At 43.0% G+C, this 21,201-nt stretch overlaps 1 protein-coding gene and 1 pseudogene across 1 annotated transcript; both read right to left on the reverse strand.

Moving 5' to 3' along the window:
• Positions 1 to 1,446: 1,446 nt before the first annotated feature.
• LOC150066256 (golgin subfamily A member 2-like) lies at positions 1,447 to 4,228 on the reverse strand. The gene is given in 1 exon segment (XM_090328995.1): positions 1,447 to 4,228. A coding segment is annotated over 1 exon segment (2,730 nt). The 5' UTR covers positions 4,177 to 4,228.
• A 9,112-nt stretch (positions 4,229 to 13,340) lies between these two features.
• On the reverse strand, positions 13,341 to 14,307 carry LOC150066257 (breast cancer metastasis-suppressor 1-like protein pseudogene; annotated as a pseudogene).
• Between the last annotated feature and the right edge of the window lie 6,894 nt (positions 14,308 to 21,201).

Consider the following 21,201-nt stretch of genomic DNA (forward strand, 5'->3'; position numbering starts at 1 on the left):
ACAAAGGGGTTCCAGAAATAACTTTCAATTTTTATGTGCCTTAAATCAGGAAGATGAAAACAGGAGAAACTAGAGAAGATATTTTATTCAATAAATAATCATTACAGGGCTGGGAGTTTGGCCTAGTGGCAGAGGGCTTGCCTAGCATGCACAAAGGCCCAAGTTCAATTCCTCAGTACCACATACATAGAAAAAAAAAACCAGAAGTGGTGCTGAGGCTCAATGGTAAAGCTTCTAGCCTTGAGAAAGTCCAAGGACAGTGCTCAAGCTCTGAGCTCAAGCTCAAGCACAGGACTGGCAAAAAAAAAAAGAGAATCACTACAGTATGTTTCACTGAAAAAGGTTGATATGTAACATTTTAAACATTTATAATTCCATATTCTTTTCATATTACAGTTCTTTACTCCATTTGATAAGAGTTCATTTTCTACTCATAGTATTTATCTTTCACAAATATTCAATGTTAAGAACCGTTTTTCCTTTTCTAAAATTTTTGCTACTCATCTCAAAAAACCCATTGTGGCATTTTAATATTCAAACAAGAAAATACATTCTTGCTGGTATAATGTGTAATTGTAAATGTAGTGAACTCAGAAAATTAAAAAGAAAAGCAAGAGAAAATGTTATTTATTCAAGAAATAATATAGAACATATTGCTGTATGGTTTACTAAAAACACTGACATGTGAGATATTCTTCTATAGCACTTCTAAAATTCTATGTTTTTCATTTAGGATTACAATTCTGTAAACAATTTGGAAAGTGTTTTCAATGATAGCACATCTACAATTTTTAAACTCACAGTTTGTCAGTTTTCTAAATATGTACCATTAAGAACATTGTGTCTCTGTCTCTCTCTCTGTCTCTGTCTCTCTGTCTCTCTGTCTCTGTCTCTGTCTCTCTCTCTCTCTCTCTCTCTCTCTCTCTCTCTCTCTCGTACAGTTTTTACTATTTGGTCATCTCAATATATTCCTCATGGCATTATAATATTCAAACAAGACTATTTCCATTGCTCTTATAGCTTAGTACATTATGAAAATGTGCCTAACTATACAATAAGTGTACCAACTTATTACATTAAATGATTAAAATCATGTATATAATACTGTCATGTATAGGTTTTTTGAAAAATAGATAATATCAGGGTATGAAGTCAAGATATTACTACATTATAAACCATTCCAATAATTAATTAATATCAGTGTCATCCAATATTAATATGAAACAAGGTCATTGCTCCCAGCTTCCTTTGTAAAGGATTCACCTCTTATAATAACCCTGACCTGGGCCTGTTCCCTGGAACCCATAAAGTCTTAAGACCTGCCTTGATATGGACACCTCCCAGCAGCCTCTGTTCTATCTGACCTGTGGTTAACCCCCCTTTCCTGACCAGTCCATTAAATTAAACTCTCATGCCCATTGTATCTTTGCAGTATCTAGATGGTGATTATGTCAAACACATCATTTGCTTCAGCCTTGTAGAAGAAAGGGAGGCAGGACTCTTGGCCCAAGCCTTCGGGGTCTCCGTGGGCTTGCACAGCAGGCAGCAGCTGCACAGAGGCTCTGCAGTGGGATTCTCCAGGGGCCCAGGGGCCCCAGCCTCTTCACGGACAGGTGCCAAGTTTTCTTCAAGACACAGGCCTTCCAACTCTTGCTGGACCTTCCTGACTTTCATCTTCAGGGGCCCCGAGAGGTGTGAGGGGGCCTGGGCAGCAGGGGCCGGGGAGGCTGCCAGCATCTTGTCCTGGCACTCTGTGCCCTCCCCTGCAAGGCACAGCAGCAGCTCCTGCAGCTCCTTCTTCTTCTTCCTCTTCTCCTGGGACAGCTGGCTGACACACTTGTCTTTTTCCTGACACAGCTTCTCCAGGACTCCCATCTGCTCTTTGTAGGAAACGATGGTCTCTTCCAGGGCGCTCACGTGCTGTGCCAGCTGGCTGCAGCGACGCTGGAGGTCATCCATTGCACACTGGCCATCCACCTGGGCAGCCAGGTCTTCGTGGAAGCAGATCTTCAGCTTCTTGGGTGCCTGCGCTTCCTCCTTCCTCTTCCCAAACAAGCCATGGATCCAGCGCTTGGGGAAGAGGGCCTGGCCCTCCAGATTTCTCTGCCACTGTGCTGCCAGCTGACTCAGGCAACCACAGCGGGCCTGCTGCTCCTGGAGCTGCCGGCTGAGCCTCGCCTTCTTGCACTCTGCAATGGACAGTGCTTCCTCGTAAAAATCACACATGCTTTGGGGGTTGTCCACGTCCTCGGGGACAGTCCCATCGGGGGCAGTCGCCTCCTCACCCTCGTCTTCTTCTCTGCGCAGGCCTCCTCCTTCCCTGGGAAAAGCCAGGGAGCTCAGCTGGGCCCGAAGCTGTGCATTCTCATGTCTGGTGGCTTCCAGGCACTGCAGAGTGTCCTGGAACTTGTCCCTCTCCATCTGGGCCAGCATCTTGCTCTGCACCTGCTCCTGCTGCAGCTGCTCCAGCAGGTGGGTCTGCCTCCGCAGGTGCTGCTGCAGGGCCTCCTTCTCGGAGCTCAGCTGCTGGCTGGAGGCTCTGTGCTGTTCCCTCGTGGCTATGAGCTCCTGCATCTGGGCCAGGTTCTTGTCACGCAGATCCTGCAGCTCCTCAGCCACTTGGCTCTGCAACCCAACCATCTGTTTGTCTTCTCCCAATTTCTCCTCCAGCTTGGCCAGCTTCTCCTGCAGGGTTGTCTTCTCCTGCTGCTCTGAGTGCAGGAGGCTGGCCAGCTCCCCCTTCTCAGCGCTCAGCCTCTGCAAGGCATCCTGCAGCTGGCCCAGCTGTTCCTTGAGCTCTCGGTTGAGCACCAGGGTGCATCTCATGGTCTCGTGCTCCTTTTCCATCGTCTCCAGGATCTTGCGCCGATCCTCAGCGTGCTGATCCTACTCCTCAGCTTTCTTCTCCAGGATCCACAGCCGCTGCTGCTGCTCTAGGTACTGGAGACTGAGGCTCTGGTTCTCCTCCACCTGCATGTGAAGCTGCTCCTGCACGGTCTTGAGCTCCTGCTGCCACTGCAGGGCCTGGGCTTGCAGCTGCTGCTCAGCCTCACTTGGGCCTGCGGGGGGCGGCGGGGGCTGCAGCTCTGACAGCTGCTTTCTCAGCTCCACCAGCCTGCTCTCCAGCTCCCCAACCTGCCCCAGCCCCTGCTCCTTCTCCTCTCTCAGCTGGCTCACCTGTTCTGCCAGCTGCTGGACCTTCTCTTGCCCCGTGCACCTCTCTACCCTCAGGTCCTCTGCAAAGGTGTCTCTCTCCAACTGCAATGCTCTCACCATCTCTCTCATGTGGTTGAGTTGACTTTCCAATGCTGCCTGCTCCTCTAGTGCCTGCTGGCCCTCGTGCACTTGGATCTTCATGGCGGCCTTCTCCGTCAGGAGTTCTTCCAGCCTCTCCTGTAGCACTGTGTTCTCGTCCTCCAGGTCTTCACAGAGTCTTGCCTTCGCCTGGAGCTGCAGCTTCACACGGTTCAGGGCTTTCAGGAGCTCTATGTTGTTCTGCTCGGCCTCCATCTGCTTGGTGCAGTCTGCAGACGAGGTCATCTCTAGCTCTGCCACGCGCTGCTCTGCAGCCTGCAGGCGGCTGGTGAGCCTCTCCTGCACCAGTGCTCTTTCACTGGTCACCTGCTGCATGTGGGCCAGGGCAGACTGCAAATCCCATTTCTCTGAGCTCAGCATGTGTATGCACAGCTTGTGCTGCTCCAGCTCTGCTCTCAGGGCTTCCTGCACACAGGCCATCTTCTGGTTCTCCTCCCTCTGTTGATCTTGCAGGTCTTCCTTCTCTTGGTTCAGTTGTTGGATGTCTCTATACAGCTGCTGGATGTGTGTGGTGCTGGAGTCCAGGGCAAGCACCAGGTGCTGGCATTGCCTTTTCAGGTCCTCGGTGTGACTATGACCTGTGACCCCTTTCCCTCTGGCAGCTGTGACAGTGCTCATTGGAGGGGGAGGCTCAGGGCATGTGTGGTCTTGGGCTGCCCCCTTGAGTACAGGACACCCAGAGGTATTTGTCTTGGGTTTACCTCCCTCTCTAGTGTTCTTCTTGTTCTTGGATGCTGCAGGTCTATCAGGATGATTTCTCTGCTGGTATTCCTGCAGTATTTTCCTTCCTGCAGCTACCTTTTTTCTTCTCGTCTGCTCAGACATCCCAGCACTGGGACGGCGAAGGTGGGGCGGCCACATTCCCAGGCTCTAAACTCCACTCACTTCTCACAATCACCAATAACTCTGTCTACCTCCAACGATATCTGCAATGTCACCTCGATTTGCTCACTCACCACTCACCACCTCTACATCCCTCAACTCCTGTAGTGGTGTGAGCTAATAGAGGGAATCCTGCTGTTACTGGGCAGCATGGAATGTGGGTGGGACCTCAATTCTTGTATCCCATTGGTCAGAGCAACATGAAAAATTGGAGGTGTGGCCAGAATTTTGTGATGCAGGCAGAATGCTAAAGGCCCACTGACAGTTGCATCTGAACCTCTCCTAGGCAGTCCCTCCCACATGGGGTCAGTTAGGGACCACTCCTACCTGGCAGCCTGCACAGCTCTACTGGGGTCTGTTAATGGCCATGACCTCCATCACATAGTTCCAGTCACTTAGGATCCTGGGATGTCAGTTTCAGGCCTCTGTCCTAGACCATCTTGTTCTGCAGATTTTCATGACCAAAGTTCAGGGGATGGGATCTCGGAATTCAAATGGAGAATAAAGAATGCAGACATAACTGTCCATCACTGTACATACCTTCTTGCATTTCACAATTTACTGCCAAATATCTATGTCTTAAAAAATCTCTTCATCAAGGCCAGTCATAGTGGCTCACACTGGAAAGCCTAAATTAATTTTGAAGATGAAATTCAGTAAAAAGTTATTATTAAGCAGGCCCCGCCACAAGGTCACTGTGAACTGATTCTAAACCAGCAGAGGTAGCAGTTTCAAAGAAAGTAATAAATTACAGACTACTCTCAGTGATTTGAGGCCCTAGGATAAAATAACCATTGAGATATCCTGCCAGCTGTCCTCCAGCTGCCTGAGAGCTTGCCATGTATCCCCTAATCATGATCTGCACACGTATCCTCTAACACTAGCCAATCAATTCATAATACATCAACCCTTTGAGCTAACCCTATAAAAACATTGTACAACAGGAAGTCGGTACTCTCTAAACTCAGACCTGCTGTGTCGGTGTTGGCTGTGAGTCCACGTTCGAGCTTGCAATAAAGAATCTCGTGCTCTTACATCGGATTCAGATCCTTGGTGGTCTTTAGGGACCCCAAAATCTGAGCACATCACCTGTAATCCTAGCTATTCAGGAGGCTAATATCTGAGTATTGCGGTTCAAAGCCAGGGCAGACATTAAAATCCGTGAGGCTCTTGTCCCCAATTAATGACCAGAAAAGCAGAAGTGGTAGTATGACTCAAGGGGTAGGGTGGTAACCTTGATCTAAAAAGCTCAGGGACAACACCCAGTTCCAGAGTTCAAGTCCCATGCCCGATAAAAAAAAAAATCTCTCCATCAGTCAGAGGTAATTCGATTGAACAAGTTACCTAAAAATGTTAATCTGTGAAGTAATTTGATTGCAATGCTATTTTACACTTGTATGCATTTTAGAAAGATTCTTTGAGATTCCTTGTATGTAAAGTTTGGATTGGGACACAGAGCAAGTGCTTGTAATTTTTGCATGTAGAAAAATTTTCATTAGGGTGTAAACGTATTCTATGTGAACTCAGTCTTCAGGAGAAGAAAAAACAAAATGTTGTCTTCAAAATCAGGCGGCATATTCAAGATGGTGCTGGAAAAGTAGGGAAATCCCCTGCGTTCTCCAAGCAAAAAGAGTTGGGGTTCCAACATGCAGTTCTCCTAAGAAATAGACAACAATAAAATCCTAGCAAGCAAAAAATCAAAGGAATGAAGTACAAGAGAAAAAAAAGAACCAACCCTCAGAATCTGCACATCCAAAGAGTGAATTGCAAATAACCCCTCCACCTGCCCTGGGTCACCACTGCTAAGCTGTGAAAGCAGCCTGATGTCACCTTGGACTTTGGAAACATCAGTGGACCACAGAACCCAAACAGAGGAAATTCTCACCATGCCAGACCTGGACAGCACAGACAGAGACAGGGACCATAGGAACCCTGAAACCAGACCTGGAGAATTCCCACTTCCACACTGCTCAGTCCACAATCAGCACAACACAGTATGGCGTCAGCCTGGCAATCAGGAAACTCCAGAACATAGGTACAAAAATCTTCCACAGAATCACTGGACAGCCATTAACCAGGCCCAGAAACAGTGAGTACCAGGCTGCAGAACCTCCCCCAACACCCACAGGAAAAAGAGCTGGCAGTGAGGTAAAGAGCTTGACCTGGGCCCTTCCCACTCCCACCCCAGAAGGAACAGCACATTTGTGGAGGCCAAAGCAGACAGAATGCTACCTCACACCCCATACCTGACCTGCTGGCCTGGAAGGCCACAGGACCCAGAATTCCCCACAGTATGGGCTACCAGGAGAGAAAGCATGGACTAGAACCCATGCCCTTGCAGAGTTCCACCCCATAAAGGTCTGTGTGCCCCAGCAGCCAGTGGAGTATGCCACACCTGCTGACACCTCCAAAACCAGCTCTCCTCTACATGGGATTTCAAACCACCTGGGCCACCAACCCTACTGAAACTGTGAAACACCAGTGCACCACAGCAGCCCAGTGGAGGAGCATACCACCTGCTGGCACTTCCCAAGCCAACTTGCTCATGGTGGGAATTCTAAGCACCTTGGCCACTAGTCCTACTGATACCAGGAAACTCCAGCAAGCTCCAGCAGTCTCCATGGAACCAGGCCGATGGAGCATGCCCCACACACTGGAAACTCCCAAGCCAACTGGCTGTGGTTGGGAATTCAAACAGCCTGATCCACAGGTCCAGGTGAAGCCATGAATCACACACAAGCTCTGGCAACTGGAGGAGTATCCTCTACTCACTGGGATATGCCATCAAGTGCATCACAAGTGGGAACTCAAGCTGCCTAGGCTTCTGGGCCTTAACTGGAGCTGGGAATAGTGTGCCTTCTCCAGCGGCTGGAAGAGCTCCCCCACTACCAGGAGCTGCCAAGTGAGAAAGCACATTAGCCATGGGGTTAGGCCACCCAGCAGGCACAAGCCTAGGTCAAGGAAAGGCTGCAACCTGTTGGACACCAATAGGCAGAGCTTGGGCCCCAGTCCTCACATTTTCTGAACCTAAATAGGTAGATCACCAGGAAAGATTACAAGATCTATGGACAGTCAAGACTGCAACCAAACCCAAAAGCCAACATCAATTCAAAAGAGAAGTCCAGTGGGAGTGAAGAGGAAATGGAAGACAAAAGAACCATTAGAGATATGAGAACAGGAATGACCAAAGAAATAAAAGGAAAGAGCACAAAAAAAGATTACAACGGAAATCCAAGACTTAAAAAGATGTAGAGAAAAATACACAGTAGATGCATTGTTAAAAGATCAAAGTAACACTCTGAGGACCATATAAGAACCGTAAACAGGTCAATTTCCTCAGTGCAAGCCACAATTGAAAGAATAAGAAACAGAATAAGTGAGATGGAAAACAGAATATCAGGAGTAAAAGATAAATCAGAGAAGGTGGAGTAGAAAGTCATATAGTAAAAAAAAAAAAAAAAACACCACACAGAAATTACCAAAGGGAGGTCCAAGAATTGGCAGACAAAGCCTAGAATCAAATGCACGTATGACAGGAATCAGTGAGTGGGAGGAGTACCATAATAGAGGGATGCAACATTCATTCATTAAAGATTATTACAGAAAACTTCCCCAGTGTTAAGAGAAAAAATCTCACCCTCATAGCAGAAGCATAGAGAAAACCTAGTACACAGGATCCTAGAAGAAACACTTTTAGATACATCATAATAAAATCATTAGACCAGAGTAGCAAAGAACTGATTTTAAATGCTTCAAAATTAAAGAAGGAGCTATATTAAATGAAAAAAAGATTCAGAATCACTGGGTACCTTTCCATACAAACTCTCAATGTGAGGAGAGTCGAGAAAGGAACCATTCAAGCTAAGAAGATGAACAACTGCCAACCCAAACTCATTTACTCACAAAACCTAGCATTTACATTTGATGGTGAGACTAAAACCTTTCATGATCAACACAGATTACAGAAATTCATGGGCACTAAGCCAGAACTACAAAAAAAATACTGGAAAGAGAAATACAATCTGAAGAAAATAATTAAAATCAGGGAACCACATCAGATAGAAGTCAATAGAAGATCAATTTAGTAAGAACAGGAAAAGGAAAGAAGCAAAACACAGGAAAGAAAGAAAATGGTAGGAAACATTACACAGCTCTCTATAACTAAACATTAACAGACTCACCTCTCCAATCAAAAGAAAAAAGAACTGCAGATTGCATCAGAAAAAGCATTTCATCCATTTGTTGGCTGTAAGAGATCCATCTCACAGTCAAAGATAGAAGCCAGAAGTGCTGCTCTGGCTCAAGGGGTAGAACTCTAGCCTTGAGAAGATCCAAGGACAGTGTTCACACTCTGAACTCAAGTCAGCGACAGGCAAAAAAAAAAAAGGCAGCAGTAGACATAGTGTAGTGGAATCTGATAAAATGAACTCACTAAAATGAAAAAGACGAAAAAGGTAATTACATGACAATAAAAGGAACAATAAGGAAACATGAAGAGGAAATCACAGTCATCAAGTAATAAGCAGCAAACAATGGAGGACCTAACTACATTAAACAATCACTCTCAGACTTACAGAACAAGACAGACACAAACACAATAGTAATGGTAAGCTTCAATACCCCACTTTCACCAATGGACAGGTCACCTAAACAGAGGATAAGCAAAGAAGCCTCTGAACTAAATGACACCATAACCCAAATGGACTTAACAGATACTGCAGAGTCTTCCACCCAATAACAACTCAGTACATTATTCTCAGTAGCACATGGGTCATTCTCCAAAATAAATCATATAGTTCACACAGAGAATCTAAGCAAATACAAGAGAATTGACATAATCCCTTGCATCCTATCATATCATAGTGGAATCAACCACAGTTCTTAACAAAAAAGCATACTGCAGGAATTACTCAAAATACATGGAGTTTGAACAGCACACTGCTAAATAACAGCTGGATCACAAAACATATTAAAGGCCTTAGAACATTCTTACACGTCAATGAAAATGAAAATATATCCCAATTGAATCTCTGGGATATAGTAAAAGCAGTGCTGAGGGGAAAGTTCATAGTTGTAAGGACACATATAAGGAAAACAGAAGTAGACCAAGCAAATAATTTCATAATCCAATTAGAACAGCTAGAAAAACAAGAAAAAATTAAAATCAAAGCTACTAGATGGAGAGCGATAACAAAGATGAGGGCAGAAATCAAGGAAAAATTATTTTTTTCTGTCGTGGGATTAAAACTGTGGGCCTGGGCGTTATCCCTGAGATCGTCAGCTCAAGGCTTCCACCCTAACCATTGAGCCACATCACTACTTCTGGTTTTCTGGTGATTAATTGAAGATCAAAGTCTCATAGGTTTGTAGTAGCTGGGCTGGCTTTGAACCTCAATCCACAGATCTCAGCCTCCTGAGTAGCTAATGATTACAGACGTGAGTCACCATGCCCAGCAAGAAATTAAAGAAAAGATTATATACAAAAACAATTTTAAAAGCTGGTATTTTGAAATAATTAATAAAAGAGGCAGGACTCTTGCAAGCTTAATGAATAAAGGAGACTCAAATCAATAAGATCAGGGATACTACCAGGAAGATGCCAAGAAAAGAATCCCATGAACAATATTCTCAGAAAGAGTAAAATATCTAGGAATTAACCTCGTTAATTATGTATAGGATCTACTCAGTGAAAACTGTAGAGGTCTAAAGAAAGAAATTAAGTTCTACTATGCAGCCATCATAACAAAAACAGCCGGGTATTGGCTCAAAAATAGAGCTGAAGACCAATGGAACAGAATAGAGGACCCAGAAATAAAATAAAATAAAATAAAGGAGCCAAAAACATACAATGAAAAAAACATAGTAGTCCTCTGGCTCTCTAGTGATAGAATGATTGCCTACCATGCACAAAGACCCGGGTTCCACTCCTAGGTACCACATACATAGAAAAAGCTAGAAGTGGTGCTTTAGCTCAAGCAAAAGGCCTTTAGCCTTGAGGAAGCCCAAGGACAGTGTTCAGGCCCTGAGTTTAAGCCCTGGGACTGCTGAAAAAAAAAAGACTCATAATTTGGCCTTTGAAGTGATGGTTTCTCTGCTTCTCAGAACTAAGTTTCCTTACAACACTATCAATGATTAACCACCAGAAAACTGTGAATGGCCCCGTGACTCAAGTGGAATAGAGCAAGAGCTGTGAATGGTAAAATTTCTTTCCTACCACCCTCGATTGTACAATGAATTTATTGTTAAATTTCACATTTACAGATATATTTCTTTGCACCTACTTTTTTTCCCCTAAAACAAATGTCTTAAAAATATTGATAGTGTAGACCCAGGGACCTCCTCTCCCACAGCTTAGCTTGTAGCTTAGCATAACCCTTCCCAGGTCCATTTGGTCAAAGCTGGAAATAATCAGTGGTGGCTCAAGACCTCTTCTCCCTGCTTTTTCCCCTATAAGCTTAGTGTGCCCTGCACAAGCAACACCATGCCCTGTGATTATGGCAGTAAATAGCTAGCTCACACTCCTAAACTTTGGGATGACACTCCTCTGGGAGGGTGTAAACCATGTAAGGCTACAGGATCCCCTACAGTGACCTTCAGGTCTGAGCATCTGCTGAGCCCCTTACCTAACATTTGGACAGCAGCCTTAAATCCTAGTCCACCAATGATGAAGCCCCTAGTCCTCACTTCCACTCCAGGATCTCCACCTTCTCTCTGCCCCCAAACCCCACAGGGTATATAGGTTACCACAGACAATAGTGCTTCTTCTCAGGAGTGTGTGAGAAGGGGTCTTGCTGGGTCCTTTGGCTGGCAATGAACTTTCCTTTGTTTTTTGTACCTGTTATGTCTGTGTGGTTTCTGACAAAGTCTGGGTATTATCTAACAAGTACAACTAACTTTATTTCACACTTATAGTATAGTCTTTTTTTCACTTGTGTCTACTGAGATTAAACTTACCCCTCAATTTCCTCTTTTTTCTCCAATTCCTCAGTTCTGCTTTAATTTCCTTTTTCAATTTTTAAAGTTCTTATCATAAAGGTCCAATACTTTCTTAATTAATTCCTAAGTACTTTATTTTCTTTGAGGTTCTTGCAAGAGAAATTGCCTTCTTGATTTCTGCTTCACTCTTCTAGTTGTTGGCATACATGAAAGCAGTTGATTTTTTTGCCCTCCTGAGTCTCGAACTCAGGGCCTAAGCACTATTCTTGGATTTCTGCAGGCTATAGCTCTACCACTAGAGCCACAGCATCACTTCTGGCTTTTTTCTACGTATGTTGTACCGAGGAATCACACCCGGGTCTTTGTGCATGCTAGGCAAGCAGTCTACCACTAGGCAAACTCCTGTTGAGGGTTAATTTTATACCCTGCTATTTTGCCAAACTTTTCATTCAGCTCAAGCAACTTGGGAGTGGAGTCTATAGGGTTTTTGAAATACAAAATCATGTCATCTGCAAACAGGGAAAGTTTAACTTCCTCTTTCCCTATTTGGGTCCTCTTTATGATCGTTCCTTTCCTTATTGCTCTGGATACGAATTTTAATACTATATTAAACAGGAGGACTTCCAGTCTTTTCTATTTATGCGGTACCTAGGTATTGAACCTAGGTCTTTGTGCATGCTAGACTGAACTCCTGGCTTCTATAACAGATAACAGTATATATATATGTATATATAATAATTTTTCACCTGGCTTCTATAACAGATAACAGTATATATATATATATATATAATTTTTCACTTAAACACATCTTTTTATTTCATACTAAATTTAAAAATACAAATCCCATTAAAAATGCTTCTCAAACGTATATATAAATACTGTCAAATACCATTGGATTATGACATTATGTGCAGTTGCTAAGGTTAATGGGAAACAGAAAAATGGAGTCTAACCGCTCATAGTGAATTTCAGAAGTCAGCAAGTGAAAATTTGGCAACTGTCATGTGGTAATCTGCACAGGATGGTCTGCAGAGGTAAAATAGTAAGAAAAAACAATGGAATCATGCAGCCAGCCTGCTTTAGTAAGTTCATTTCTTCCTTGTTACTTAAGTCTAACTATACCAGATAAAAGTGCACAAGATCACTAGGAATCCTTGATTTGGTTGTACCCTAAACATGCACACAGCCTGCTGTATGAAGGGCTTCAATCCTTTGCACTGTTCCTTAGGCTTTGGGACTTCATCATGAATGGAGCTAAGGGGAGAAAGGCCAACACTGTCTAAATTGCACCACATGGACATAATGTATGAAAACACCAAAGACAAAAGTGTTATTCTGGGAAAGATTCAGAGAAATCATTCCTGCTATTTTGGCCCTAGGAATACAATTAGAATAAGGACTTAGCTTGACTCTGAAAAATACTACACATCTGTTCCAAAAGCTGAGACAACCCCAGCAAGACCACAATACTGCCATCACTGTTCACCACACACACAGTGCATCATAAATACAGGCACAAACACCTGCCCTCTAAGGGGTTGCAGGAATACAGATAGAAACATTGTAACATTTGACACATACCTTACTAATTAACACTAAGCATACTTTATAAAAACAGGACACCACCATAGAATCAAGGAAGAGGAGAAGGAAAGCTACTCTACAGAAGTGCTCCTTTTACCTTTCCAACCTACTCGTTTCATTTGAGTCAAACAAGATTTTAAGGTTCAGGCCATCAGTTTTAAATAAGCTGATGACATCTATACAACTTCACATACATATCCTTAAATTTCATTCTGATTAAAACCAATGTACTAGTACAAATCATGTATAGGAAACATTTATCCATCTTATTTACAAAGATATGCAATGCTTTTTAAAAATGCAGATCAACCTAGTCATGGTTCCATACAGATGAGACAATTCATATAATTTCTTTAAAAAGAAAAAAATCAGTAAGAAATGCCTACATATATACCTCCTGGTCACTGGACTTAAAAGCCAAATAAATGTAACAATCATGATTAAGTTGTTATCAGTTTCCTAAACTTACATAAATATGAGGTCTACCTAAGAGTACTACCTAGAACTACATATTCTCTTATAATTGGATAGAATATTAAGTTACTGAATACATTTTTAACTCCCAAGGCACATCACACTTGGTAACACTAATAAGGTATATTTAGATAACACTTAAATCACAATTATGAATGTTTAATTGAATATTTTCCTTTCTGTAACTGTGAAATGTAAAGCTTAGATTTGCTTCCATCAGGCCTCTTAAACCAAACTTCATCATGGTTCAGTGTAATTACAGCATTTGTAGGACATTCATCTTTCTTATCAATGCAGATTGTTTGTCCACGTATATACCACTTGCCGTCATAATAAGAGTCTCCCCTCTTTGGACCTGGCACTGGGCAGATGTTTTTCCAGCTTCACAGGCAATTCTGTTTTCACTCTATGTGGACCCAGTGTAGCTATTGCCTTTCTCATTGTCGTCCGGTCTTCACCAATATCAAGACCTTGCAGCATGTAAAGTATATATGGACCTGAAACAACAACAGGCTTCTTCTTATCAGGACTGCAGGGGTCCTTCCTCTTTTTTCGTGACTGAGGTTCATCATTCCACAGCTCTGAGATGATGTCAATGCTGTGCCTGTCCTCCTCAAGCCTTCTGATTTTCTCCTCCAGCTCACTTTGAACTGTATCATACAGCAAAAGCTTTTCACCCTCACAATGCTGGCGAGAAGCTTGAATTTCACATTCATACTTGTTCTTTACAGATTCCAAGCAGAGCTCTCTGTAGATTCCTGCTACCTTTGTATGAATTTGCATATTTTCTTGTAAAGTTGCCATTGTTTCCAAATATTCTGGTGCTTTTCCAGCTACGACTTCTTGTAGTTTTGCATCCACTTGACTTAATCATTCTTTATAAAGTTGATCTTTCAGATCGGTAAACTGCTTTTCAAGATTGGATATTTTATCTAAGCATTCCATTCTTCTTTCACAGTCGTCACCGTGCATTTCTGAGCTGTCTCCATCCTCAGAGACTGGCGAGCTCTCTGTGTCCTCATCTTCCCAACTGCTCCCCTCATTCTCGACATTGTCCACCTCCATCTCATCATGATGATTCGGCTCCTTCTCATCCCCTCGGGAATGGACCGGCATTTTCCAGCCGGGCAACTGTTTCCCACTTCCAGAGCCCAGCCTGGCCCCTGCTGCTTTAATGAAGGGCACGCCAAAAGCCTCAACTCACCCGAAGTGGCCATGCTAGCATGGAACCCCTCGAACTCCTCCCCGGCCCCAGCCCCGGCCCAGGCCTGTATGTAATAATTTTTTTTCCATCCTTGGGCTTGACTTAGGGCCTGGGTGCTGTCCTTGAACCTTTTTCTGTTCAAATCTAGCACAAAGCAAGCTTTGTTGAAAATGAACAACTGGTTGAAGATGGGGATCATGAGGGAAAATACTGGGAGAAAACCAAGAAGCAGTGACACTGTTTAAGAAAGAAATATATTCATTCCCTGATCTATGTAGCTGTAACTCCTCTGTACAACACCTTTACAATAAAAATTTAAAAAATGCAAACAGCCAAACGTAAAAGCAAAAATTATGTTTCTGGGGACAGAACACGTGCCTCACAAATCATCTAGTACTGAGCTTTATCCACTGCTCAAAGTGAGCTCCCTATGAGAAGAATCTGTCCAGAGTATGAAAGTGAACACAGCTGTATAAAGCATTGATCAGCTCCTCCCTCAACTATAATTATGATTGGGGTGGAGACATGTGAAAGGACCCTGGGTGCTGCATGTGCATACAAATCCCTGAGGTTTCAAGGTGGAAAGAGATGAACCATTAAAGGTGTATTTTGTTCTGTGGTTATACTTGGCTTTATTAGTTACTTGGGATTCTTGTCTATTTGTACCTAAAGAAGGAACTTACGATCTCTTGTGATGTGAAGGTGGCATTAATCACATGTATGTTTGTGTGTGTGTGTGTGTGTGTGTGTGTGTGTGTGTGTGTGTATTGCAGTCCTGGGATTTGAATTCTGGGCTTCACCACTTGCTAGACAGACATTCTACTTCTTAGGTCACACTCTCAGTCCTCATTAGCTTGCTATTTGTAGGGTTGGGGCTATCATTTTCTCCCCTTGGTCTAGCCTCCTCTCTCCTCCTGTCCTCCTACAGCCTCCCACATGGCTAGGATCAGAGTTGTGCACCATCACAAAAATGGCCTTGATCTTAACAAGCCATGGGAAGAACATTTTGAATCATCAGGACTTTTGGTATATTTCCAAATGACACCAGGAAGAAAGTTGGAAGGTCTCCTTTCATCCAGAATCTGAGATTGTAAACAATCTATTGCAATGTATCCAGGTACTTTTTCCACAGCAGAATAAATCTAGGAGCTTTGTTCATAGCAACATACATATCAACACCAGTTAGAATCACACAACAAATAGCCCATGATGAACAGAAAGAAGTAGACCGATGCAGTTAATTATGACAGTGATGGTAGCCTATGTTTTTTATACGCTAACATACAAAGCACAATGCAGTATAAAATGAAGAGAAACAGCATAAACACTCATGCCACTTTCTGCCACACAGGTTAAGGAAAGCAAGTACTGGAAGCAAAGGAACACCTCATACTTTGAGAATGCACCTCTTTCCTTTCCCTGATGTAACACTAGTGTGACCTAATCATAAGTTCCTCACCCCCTTGTTTTTTTTCCATGTGTGGGGCCTGAACTGGGGCTGGGCTCTGTTCCTGAGCCTCTGTGTGCTCAAGGCTGGAGCTCTACCACTAGCCCAACTACCACTTGATCCACTGTACCACCTCTGGCTTTTTCTGTTTATGTAGTATTGAGGAATCAAACTCAGGGCTTCCTGCAAGCTCGGCAAGCACTCTACCACTAAGCCAAATTCACATTCCTGGTTTGTCATCGTTTATTAAAAAAACACCCCACAACTTTTATCTGAACTATTTCAAATCAGTGAACATACACTAACAGATGTGTTAGATATTTTAATTCTTCTAATTATCATTATGTCTGTATGGTTTACTCATGAATGCACCTTGAATGCAGAGGCAGTTGGAATAGTATCTTAGTGTTCAGGGTCCTCCCTACCTGTCTAGGAAAAAAAATTCAAGAATGACTACTATTAGCATGGCCTGGTCCAATCCTCTGGACTCATGGCAGGATAATAGGAAAATGGGCAGCTCATGGGCCAGTAGTGTGGCCTAGAGGTAGACTATTGGCTAGCATGCACAAAGCCCTGTCTCTCAGATGGCATGTCCTCAGTGTGCTCTCCATGGGGGAGGGGGGAGGCAGCTCCCTGGAGCTCTTCTACCAGGGTGCAAATCCCATTATTGAGGTTTCATTACCTGATCACCTCACCAAACTCCCACCTCCTAAATCCATCAATTGGTGCTCATTTCTGCATTGTTTGGGGATGATACAGCATTTAGACCACATGGCTTTCTATAGAAGCCAACTTATAAGGCAATATTGCAGATTTCCACAGAGGAAGACAGACAGACAGACAGACAGAAAGACAGACAGACAGACAGACACACACACACACACACACACACACATACACATACACGCACACACACTTCTGGCAATTTCATTTCTGTTTGTAAGCTTCTCTCCAACATTCTTGGAAGAGGAAACCATAATGATTGGTTGGCTTCTGGCCTTCATGGTTTTCAAGCACAGTTGGCAAGTTATCACCTTCACTATGACAGATTTTGTTCTACTACCCCTTGCCAGGAATGACCATTTCTCACAATATCATTGATCACACCGACAGAAAAGTTTGAATGTTTCAGACAATCTGTCCACTTTTTCCATCACCTTTCAAGTCCTTCCTCAATCTTCTAGCAGCTACTTAATCCTGAGTAGCCCAGAATATTGGGTGTAGCTGCCCTGACACACTCCCTCCCTTCCCCAAGGTAGCCTGTTTTCAGAGGACACTTCTCTCATGCTACTCCTGCGTGTGTCCTCCATTCCACCCACATGTCCTGCCCTTCTCCTGCTGCCCCTAACCTCTGATTGCTCCTGGAACTCCAGGCCGTGGCCCCCTCCACACACCCATGGCTCTACGAAGGGAATGAAATGTTTCTGTGAATGTTTTCATCACCTTGAACACAATCAGCTGAAGAACGAGCTGAGTGTGAGAACTCATGTGGAGCTCTTGTGGGATGCAGCAGAGTTCAACCCAAGTTGCAGAGGTTGAATCTTATGTGGGATGACACTACTAGAATTCTTTCCCTAAAGCTCTGCACAGGTACCCAGGTCCTAAATTTCTTACAGGCTCTGAGAGATTTATGTTTTCTTGCATGAAAATTATGTTTCTAATAAAATCTTGGGTATTTTATATTAAAAAATCTAAGGATTTGGAGCAATTCAGGCTCACTGGAGTGAGCGGGATCAGGAAATGGTTTTCAAATGATTGACTTCAAGTAAAAAAACTAAGAATAGATGTTCCTTATCTATAGAGAAGAGAATCCAATTTAAAGACACTCTGATGTACAAACATGCTATGTAAAATACACTATGCTTCTGCTTAAGAATGAATCTGACAGCTGGAATTGGTGACTTATGAATGTCATTTTAACTACTCAGGAGGCTGAGATCTGAGGATCCTGTTTGGAAGCCAGGTGAGGCAGGATTTCTATGAGGCTCAATCTCCAATTAACCACCAAAAGAGGGAACTGGAGCTGTGGTTCAAGTGACAGAGTGTTAATCTTGACTAGAAATATTCAGGGACAGCCTCCAGGCCGATTTCACGCTGCAGGATCCACAAAAATGTAACTAAATTATTCAGATTTCATCACAAGTGTTGAAAACCCTATATGAACTTCAAGAAATGAAACAGGAGAGTGTTTTGTAAATTTTATTGTACTGTTAGCAGGTTTTTCCCCCTATTTTTCCCTATTTGTCACAGTTTTTGATTTCTGTACCCTTGATCTTTTTCATGTATTTATTTTGTCAATTGTAGGTATTGAACTCTAGGTCTGGATGCTGTCACTGAGCTCTTCTCATCAAGGATATCGCTCTATCCCTTGAGCCACAGCACCACTTCTAGTTTTTTGTTGGTTATTTGGGGATAAGAGTTTCACGGACTTTCATGCCTGGGTTGATTTTGAACCGGAACATTCATATTTTAGCCTCCTGAGTAGCTAGGATTATAGACTTGAAGTATAGGGCCCACCTTGTGCCCTTTATCTTGGATGTAAGTTTATGTGATTTGAGGAGAGGAAGGAGCAACACAGAAACCATGAGGAAAAGGGTAAACTAATTCAGCAGTAATGCTCACTAGACACTATGCTGGAAATGAACTAATCAACTGGGGGGAGAAAGGGGGAAGGAAGGGATAAAATCTGGGTGAAAATAAGGAGGGGTTTGTAACAAGCACATTAATCATGGATTGTTGAGATATTTAATTTCACAAGCACTGGTAGTGTCCGACGTTACTCACCTAACTTACTCACCATAGCAAGTATTATAATTGGGGTGCCTAAAGGTATTTATTTGCACAAACACTGCAATCCCAGTACCATCTATTAGATGTAGCACTTACACACCTATACAATTCTCTTTCAACTCATCCTATCTCTCTGCCTCAAGACAGGTCACTTGTTAGGTCCCTGGGTCTGAGGTCAAGTCACACATGGGTCTGTGAGTCCCTGGGTCTGGTAGACTGAGGAATGGCCTGGGGCGGCTCAGCAGGATTCATGGTAGCTTGCTTTGTTGGACAGAGAGTAGTATGTGACCCTGCCTGCCACACAAGAATGGTAAATGGTTTCAGTTTGCTCTACTTTTTCTGTGTTCATCTTCTAGGCATGCCCTGCCAAGTCCTTTGTTCATTCGCAGAACCCAGCCCACAAGTGTCCACCTTGACGCGTCACATATGGGGAGCTCATTTCTGTATCTTTTTTTCATATATATAGTTTATATAATATATTTAATGTATGCCCTGTTTTATAATAGATGACACATAACTATGATATTTTGGTAAAAGAAAAAGATAACATAAGAAGAAATAACAGGTAACAACCAGAAGACTTTACCTGCGAAGAACGAATTCCTACAAATTTCTGCATATTCCTTTTTTTTTCTTTTTTTATTATGATTAATAGAAGGGTTACATTATATTCACCAGATAGAAGGTGCATAACTTCACAAAAATTGATACCGTTTCTCATGTCATGGTCCCTATTTCCCTCCCACCCGATTTCCCACCTTCCCTACCCTATTTCAAATAACTAATTAAACATATATATCAGATAATAAGGTGGAAAATTGTAACAAGATGAGATAACCAAGGGATGGCAAAAGAGATGAGAGATAACATAGTACATTAAGGACAACAGTCACTCATTATATGGCTTTTGTTTCCTTACCCTGGAGTTCCTTACATTTAGGGTTGTACTATTGGGCCTAATGTCTCTAGATTTTTTTCTTTTGTAAATCTCTGCTAGGAGAGCCTGAGGATTCTACTGATTATGACAAATGAGGGAGATTATTGGGCTTACATTCCTTTGAGACTGACTTACTGCACTTAATGTGATTTTTTTCTAAGTTTTTCCATTTCCTAACAAATTGGGCGATGTCGTTCTTTCTGATGGCAGCATAAAATTGCATTGTGTATAAATACCACATCTTGTCGATCCACTCATCAACTGAGGGACATCTAGGTTGGTTCCATATCTTTGCTATGGTAAATAGTGCTGCAATGCACATCATGGTGCTAGCGGGTTTAGTATGCCCTTGTTTCTGCACGATTGGGTAAATGCCAAGTAGTGGAATTGCTGGGTTTTAGGGGAGCTCTATGTTTAATCTTTTGAGGAACTGCCATACTGCTTTCCATAGTGGTTGAACGAGTTTGCTCTGCCACCAACAGTGTAGTAGTGATCCCTCCTGGCCACATCCCCTCCAGCATCTGTTGTTATTAGTTTTCTTGATCCTGGCCATTCTAACTGGAGTGAGGTGGAATCTTAGAGTTGCTTTGATTTGCATTTCTTTTATGACCAGAGATGTTGAGCATTTCTTCATGTGTAGATAGGCTATTTTTGTTTCTTCAGAGAAGACTCTCTTTCCATATCTTAAGGCCTCAGTGGTCTTGGTGACTCTTCGTGTAAATAGTCCCGGCTTTTTTACTACTGCATGCTAGCTATGGTCTCAACAGAGTGAACTGTAAACTCTCTGTATATCATATTTACAGCAAAAATTTAAAAAATACATTCGGACTTCAATATGAAGCAACGTGGATGGATAGATATTTAATCTCTCCTTGAAATCTTGGTAATGATTACATGTAATATATCCCTAGCTAGGTGCTGGTGGCTCATGCCTGTAATCCTAGCAACTCAGGAGTCTGAGAGAAGTGAGGATCACAGTTCAGAAAGTCAGTCCAAGAAGAAAAGTCCATGAGACTCTTATCTTCAATAAACTACTTAGAAATGTCTGGAAGTGGTGCTGAGTTCCAAGCCGTAGAGCGCTAGCCTTGAGAAAAAGAACTAAGAGACAGTGCCCAGGCCTTGAGTTCAAATCTCACAACAGGCCACCACCCCACCAAAAAAAGATATGATATAAATGTTCCACAGTTTGCCTAAGCATATAAATTCCACAACTGCATTCAGGAACTAAAGGAAGAACAGAATAGAGACCAGTATTCTCAGGTGGATGGATACTGAGTGGCTTTGCCAACAACCTGGTGGTTCCTAGTTATGAAAAGTCTGCTACCTGGCAGTGGCAATGATCACAAAACAGCAGGAACAATGGATAAATTTCAGTTCAGAGGTCATTTGGGGGGTAAAATCATGTGTGGACTTAGGAACTGTTGCTTGTGAGCAGGTGCTCTATGGCCACTTCACCCCTACTTTGAGCCACAGGTAGTTTCAAGTGAGCAGGAGCTAGCAAAGGAAGATTGTTCAGGTCTCTATTTGGCTGAGTTGCCACCAAATCATCCGTCTCCACATGAGCTGTTCCACTTCCTTGTAGGCCCACTACCTTGCACTTTCCTTACTACCAAGCAACAGCAGGAGTTCAGC

This window comes from Megascapheus bottae, chromosome 2 (genome assembly GCF_031878675.1).
Source record: "Megascapheus bottae isolate mThoBot1 chromosome 2, mThoBot2.hap1, whole genome shotgun sequence".
Lineage (NCBI taxonomy): Eukaryota > Metazoa > Chordata > Mammalia > Rodentia > Geomyidae > Megascapheus > Megascapheus bottae.